Source organism: Formica exsecta, unplaced genomic scaffold (genome assembly GCF_003651465.1).
Source record: "Formica exsecta isolate Colony F162 unplaced genomic scaffold, ASM365146v1 scaffold109, whole genome shotgun sequence".
Classification (NCBI taxonomy): Eukaryota; Metazoa; Arthropoda; class Insecta; order Hymenoptera; family Formicidae; genus Formica; species Formica exsecta.
Window position 1 is genome coordinate 425,500 of NW_021848428.1, and position 7,344 is coordinate 432,843.

The 7,344-nt window shown below is 34.8% G+C and overlaps 1 protein-coding gene across 1 annotated transcript in view; it reads right to left on the minus strand.

Annotated features, from left to right (window-relative positions):
• LOC115235015 (RNA-binding protein 25) overlaps positions 1 to 7,344 on the minus strand; it is a 20,067-nt gene that overhangs the window by 10,774 nt on the left and 1,949 nt on the right. The window contains exons 3-7 of the mRNA XM_029806498.1: positions 6,422 to 6,803; positions 6,133 to 6,327; positions 5,938 to 6,053; positions 1,159 to 1,373; positions 293 to 911 (exon numbers count right to left, since the gene is read on the minus strand). Coding sequence (XP_029662358.1) covers positions 293 to 911; positions 1,159 to 1,373; positions 5,938 to 6,053; positions 6,133 to 6,327; positions 6,422 to 6,803 — 1,527 coding nt within the window. The remainder of the gene's footprint in view (positions 1 to 292; positions 912 to 1,158; positions 1,374 to 5,937; positions 6,054 to 6,132; positions 6,328 to 6,421; positions 6,804 to 7,344) is intronic.

Genomic DNA, 7,344 nt, shown 5'->3' on the forward strand with positions numbered 1-7,344 from the left:
CCCCTTTCGGCTTTCAATGATGAAAAAAAAAAAAAACAAATCATAGAAATAAATAAATTGTCAATAAAAATTGAGAAATTTATTAATGTAATAGATATAATGAAAAATAAAGTTTTCCTATAAAGTAGAACTACGCACATAAGCTCGGAAAACTAATATAATTTTTTATAAATAACAAAAAATTTCGTTAAACATTTATTACTATCAATCTCAATTTTTTTAAATTAAGAGTTTAGATACAAACACGCAATGCATCTTCTTATGCTCAAAATATGAGGAATATATAACTTACCCTTTCAAATTCCGCAGCAGGATCCGGGTTAGAAGCATCTGCGTATAGTTTATCGCGTAGACGTTGAAGTTCCTGGCGTTCCGCGCAACGATCTCGCGAATCCGCTTCAGCCTCCAACGCTCGTTCTTCGAGACGGCGAGACAGCTCTTTACCCTTATAATACTTGGCATCATCACGATCGTCATCGTAATCCTCGAGAAATTCCTTCAGACGTTTCGCCTCTCTCTCTCTGGCCTCGCATTTCGCGCGACGCTTTTCAGCTTCCTTCTCGTATTCTTTCTGCTTACGCCGTTCGCGTGTCTCCCACGCCCTTAGACGCTCCTGGTACGCCGCCTCTTTCTCCCTGGCTCGCCTCTCGTTCTTTTTCCTCTCCTTTGCCTCTTCCTCCTCCTCCCTTTCACGCATGATCTCCCTCTCGGTCTTCCTCACCTCTTCCCGCTCCCGTTCTCTTTCACGTTCCCGGTCTCTTTCCTTCTCTCTGTCTCGCTCGCGTTCTCGTTCGCGTTCCCTCTCGCGATCTCGATCCCGCTCTCGTTCCCGCTCTCGATCTCTTTCACGGTCTCTGTCTCGATCCCGATCTCGGTCATTTCTCGATCGATCTCTGTCACGTTCTTTAGATCTGGAAAATTCAAAATCGTGAAACAGTTGCAAACATTATACTGAAGCAATATATATAAGCTAAAAGAAAAAAATATTCAAGTCGAGTCACTTGTAAATGTTGAGGGGTGGCACTCCATAGCAAAGCTCGCTCAAGTTCCTATACTGTAATCAAGGTGTGTTCGTCACACGCATTTCTTACGTGTAAACATATTTAATGTTGTACACTTTATACGTTGTATGTACATTGGGGTACACGGAATGCTCACCTAGATCTAGAACGACGTTTGTCCCTTCTACTGCTGCCTGTACTATCACTACGACCTTTATGAGACGTAGGACTACCAAGTTCTCCATCCTGATCCTCTTTGTTAGAAATATCATCGTCGCGTTTATCACGCCGCTCTTTCTCCCGCTTTTCACGCTCCTCCTTTTCGACAGCCTCCTTCTTTCGCTTCACCTGGGCCTTCTCCTCCTCCTGCTTCTATAAAACACAAGAACGCGGACGCGGGTGAGACAAAAAGGTTGAAGCAAGAGTATCAGTCTGTGATTTTGATGGAACCAAGAAACTAGCAATCGTATCTTCTTTAAGCGCAAAACACAAAAGAGATGAGAAAAAAAAATTATTCATAAATATACTATATTATTATCAACAAATAGGAATATCATTAACGATCGTTATAAGAACAAGTAAGTTATGAAATAGCTTGCTTTGTAGTGCATAGAGTGTTCAATGAAACTTTGTCAAATTAAAAAATTCACAAATATCGCAATCTGTTTGAAATAAATTTTGTCAAAATGCTCGCTAATTATTAAAAACCATGTGTCTCTGTTTATTTTCAAAAATTGCCGACTTTTAGCATATGAGAGAAAACACATAAAGACAGAAAAAAAGAATTACGGTAGCTATATTGTGATTCGTATACAGAACGATTACTAGTTGTATAAGCCTTAATCATCTGACATAACAAATGTAGAGAAATGTTCATTTCAATATGGTATACTCACTCCACTGGAGCATGCTCGATCAGCAGCATCTTACACACGAAATCTCGTTTACATATCAATTACCTAAGTGCAGGTACAAATGTTTGGATACAGGCATAAGAGTTATCTTAGACTTCTAGCTTATATTTAAGTACCTTAATAGCTAAACAGATGCATCGCAGAGGCCACCCAATGTACTTACAACATTGCAAATGTGCCTGTAAAATTTTCGATAGTGTCTAAATCTAGTGATAAAATTTTTAGAGTTTGAAACGGTTCTTATTTTTTTTTTTTAGATTAAATTTAGAGACATTCTCTTGATCAATATTCAATAATTATTAGAAAGTATTATACCAATCGAAGGCGCAGTCGTCACGAAGAGAGGATATCCCGCCAAAACATCTTTTCACATTTGCCAAGTAACTGTCTGATAACATTTGTTTTCTCCTGGATATGGTTACACGCGTTATGGCAGCCGATGCAGCAAACTGTTGAATATCAAATGCACAATAGTTTGCCCACCGTTATCTTCCCCGTGTTATTAAACGCAACGTCTTAGAAGTAAATTAGTATGGTTCATCCTTATTCGTTACACTAGTATCCAAAAATGGGTTACTGTTTGGAATATTGATTCTGTTGCTAATTATTGTGCAATCCTTACACGACATTAAAATATAATCTGCGTAAAATGCTATTAATTATACTATTATGCAAAACATTTTTTCTTTTAATACTTCTTCAAATATATAAATATAAATCTATAAATATAAATCAAATACTTTCTCCAAATGTATATATAGAAATTTCATTATAATAGGCATTGGTAATGCTTGCTGCTACGATTGCAGAATTTTTTAAAAAATTCTCTTTATATTTCTTTTCTTTTTATCATGTGACATATATCGTTAATCCTGTTTCACACAATTATCTATTTCAACATCAAATGGAATATAACGGAATATATATATATATATATATATAAGCTCTCTCGTCCATACGGTAACCCATGGTTTTAAGCTCTAACAAGGGTAAAATAACTCAGTGCATAAAAGTAGATGCACATTGTGAGGAGAGAATAAACTGCTGAAACATGAAACGTGGTCAAAAAGGTATTTTTCTCAGAAATGGGCAGTTCACTAGCAAAAAAAACTACAAGAACCGAATTGCTTGTGTTGGCTCATGGTTGTGGAGTTTACTCACGGTGTGAAGTTGACTTGGTCAGTCAGTGTGGTGGTACCGGAGAATGGAGGAGCGCGCACCTAGGTACTACATGTCTGATCGAGACGCTGACAGAAGCTGTTTACACAAAATAAAGACAACAACTGAACAGTCGCCATTGGTGATGGACAAAATCAGTTTCAATTGTGTGTACCGAGCAAAGTTCTCTCGACCCTATCAAATAGTATAGTCCGTATCGCAAAAAGTGTGTCAGCGCCAAATTTGTGTTTTGCTCAAAATAATAATAATAATGTTTCAATCCTAAACAGTGCGTAAAAGCAACCTGGACAACCGCTTACCTACGTTCGATATGCAAATACTAAACTGCTAGGCCTCTCTTATTGTGAGCACTCAATATCAATCAGTAACGTTTATCTACAAATAGCTCTTGCCGTTAGATATTTCAATTCGTTTTATTACTGCGTTTTTACATCGCTACCATGTCTTATATAAAAAATTGTGCAACATTGGATAATATAAATATTGCTTCAATATAAATATGATACATAATAGCGTAACATGATAATAAATTAGAAATAAAATATAAAAATTTCCCTCAGATCTAAAAAGATGTAAAAAGAAATATTCAAAATAAAACAAATAAGCTTAAAAATTAAACTCAAACATAGTCGACTTAAATGTGTGTAATTAACTTTCTCTAATTCTATTAAATGTAATATTAAAAAATATCGAAATTATTTCCAAAAATATATATCTCAAGATATATATCTCATGATTAAAAAATAAAAGGAAAAATTTCTAGGGAAAAATATCTCTTTTTGCATAATGTTCAAGTCTTCTAAGTAATCTTATTCTGAACATTTTTTAACATCTTTGAATCAAAGGAAAATGTTTAATTCTGTTCTATTTCTAGTGATTTTTTTCGTGCAAATAATATCCATTTCTCTATTGTAAAATATCATTGAATGCAATTATATATATTCTTATTTTAAATATACCTATATTTTAGTATCAATAATTCATAGTAATAGTTCTGTCAGATAAATCTCTTTTTGATTTAAAAAAATATTAATAATTACCACATCTTGATTTTAATAATGTATAACAGATAAGAAATTTAAAAAAAAATAGAACAAATATAAACAATTATTCGAACACATTTAACTATATGTATAATTAAAATTGTGATTATTATGAAAATAAAATGTAACCACACAATACAGATATAAAAAACCTATTAATTCGACACATATTGAAATCTTTGATATTAATTGCTAGCAGTTTAGCATGACATATACAGAAGTAGATAAAGTTACTTTATTATCAAACAAAAATCGTAATCGTATCTCTCTAAACGTCAAAAATATAACTGTCGCAATATGATACAGATCTATATTTGCGACGAATCAGTAAAACAGAATATACCAATAGAAACAAACCGATCAACTACATGTCGCCAACTTGTCGCGAAGAGCTACGAGAGTCTCCTTCTTATAGCGCATTTCTTTCTTTTTCTTTTTTTGCTTTTTTTCATGTTTGGTTGTTTGGATTATACTCTTGACTTACCGACGAGCCTGCAGCCGCCTGCGAAAATACGAGGGATGTGCTGTGATTGACTCCCTTCAGAGCCAATGAGTGAGTGAAAGGGTGGTCCCCATACACAGCATTCCTAGGCGTGTGCGTTTGCTGTGTGCGACGCACGCTGCCTGTTATTATAATTATAGCAACGAGTCACGGCTCCAATTGTTCAGAGCTAACATAGCACACACGCACTTTACCACAAAATACTTAAAAGCTACGGCTTTCGAGAAATATATTCGTAATCCTCTCTTGTATATCCAAATACTTCTTTTACATTTCAAATATATACAAAGAGAGTCTAATTATCAGTGCCTGCGATAGAATGTATATGCGATTGGACACTCTCACGATTGCAAAAGTTCTTATCGATTTATGACTCTGTATTATTGTTCAAATATTGAAAACGCGTGAATCTGTGTCCGATCGCAATATCTATATAAAGTATAGATATTAGCAGCAATTCATCGATAAACATTAAAAGATGAGTTCTTTTTTTCGTGTATAGCACGAATTCATAGATTCACGTCATTTTTATGCTGCTGTATATCTTTGATTTTATCTATATCAGCAAGACATAATGCAACAATATTTTTCTGTACATTCAATGTTCTCAAATTCCGCGAAAATTTTACGTACACACACTACATTTCCGATCAGTATCATTAACATATTCAAATATTATAAACTTATGAGTGAACCAATATATATGCAAAAGACATAAACATCATAAAAATAACAAATAAAATAATACAAAGTATTACAAACATATACTTGACATTCTGAAATAAAAGATAAAATTGTATTTTTCTTTATATCTTTATAAGATAATAAAGAAAAAGAGATACAAGAAGATAAAATGTAATAATAATATAAATATTCAGAAAGAATACAGATACATATTATTGCCAATATGTATTAATAAGTATAATTAAGTCACAAATTATTTGATTTTAATTATTTTACCTATTTTGTTGCATCTGAAACGCATTATTTTATCTCGGCAAATTTCCACTAATTTACAATAGGAAAAATTCTATTCAATCGCGCGTAAGAAAATATGTTTATAATGCTTTGTAGGCCGAATGTGTTATGCATAAACAATATTAATCCCGTCATGAATATCAATAAATTAACGAAAATTCTTTCAGCGTACTTGTTAAGAGAGATTAAAAAATTTGGTCTTTTATTGTCTACGCAAGATCATCAAAAAAACTTTTCCTGATCATAAAAAGAAAAGAGAGAGACGTAGGATTTAAAGAAAAAAAAAAGAGATCCAGAAAAATACTCGTAATAATAATTACCTTCATGACTTCACGGAATTTGCCAATTTCCCGAGTAATCAAGTCTCTTTTACTCTCTTCTATTTCCGCGTCATCCAAATTTAAGGATTTAGCTACCATCTTTGTTTGATGTTCCTCTGTAATGAATTATAAGATTAAATTTTTACACACTTTCCATACGATCAAGAGAAGAGACTTTGAAACTATGGAAATTACCTGGAGCAACCTGAGCCATTTCTAAATCTGCAGCATGTTCGGCAATGATCTGGCTAATACGAGCGAGCGCATCCGCATCAACCACTCTCATACCTTCGTCCATATAATCTTCACCCTCTTCACCGTCGGCTCCTTCACCAGATGTCTCGTCTTGTAGAGGTGACTGACCACCCCTGAGCTTCTTTCTTCGCTCAGCTATGAAGTAACGCACATCGTATAATTCACGTTATTTAAATCTCTCCCGCACCTCCTCTCATCTTGTTTTTTATCTTTTAATCTGGAAATTTACCTTTAAATTGATCCAGAACTACCTTGGCTTTAGCGTCCACTTTGACAACAAGCTTCTTCGTGCCTATTTCCATGTCATGGAGTAATCGAACCGCTCTGAGACCCGCATCGGGACCAACCGCTCTGAGACCCGCATCGGGACCTGCGTATTCGCAGAAGCCGAATGCCTGTACCCTCTTCCAGGAAAGAACGTGTCCACACGCACCCAGAATATGTCGTATCATCACATCGGGCGCTCTGTCCATTATGTTACCGATGAACACCGTAACAGGCGGACCGGATTCCCTCTCGCGTCTTCGATTATTGTCGTGGCGATTCTGATTGCGCGAGTAACGCACGGCCGGTGCGGATGTCTGCATCGCAGATACGGGTGTTGGGATCATCTATGTTTTGTAAATGGTAGGAGTCTTAATTATGCACATGTCTACTCATGCACTCTATTTTTCCCCTCCCTTTCTAATAGCGCGATTAATTTATTCGTATTTTAGCAAAGATCTCATTATTATAGAATATTAAATTATAACACATTCTGCTCTGTATATCATGCATCGAACAAATTTAAAGAAAATAACTGCATTAGATATTTTGCATTCAAAGCTATTTATAAAAATTTATTAGAAAGATGTTTGTTGTCGCAAACTTGGAACAAATTTTATTATACAATTTTTGTTACATATCACTCTATGTTGATAAAATGATGATGTATATTCATGCTTAATATATGAAAAGTAAAATGCAACACAACATATATATTAATCAATACCACTTTATATATATATATATATATATATATATACATATGTGTGTGTGTGTATGTGTGTGTGTGTGCGCGTGTGCGTGCGTGTGTGTGTGCGTGCGTGCGTGCTTGCGTGTGTGTGTGTGTGTGTGTGTATGTGTGAAACTTCCTGGTTTTTGGATGACAAG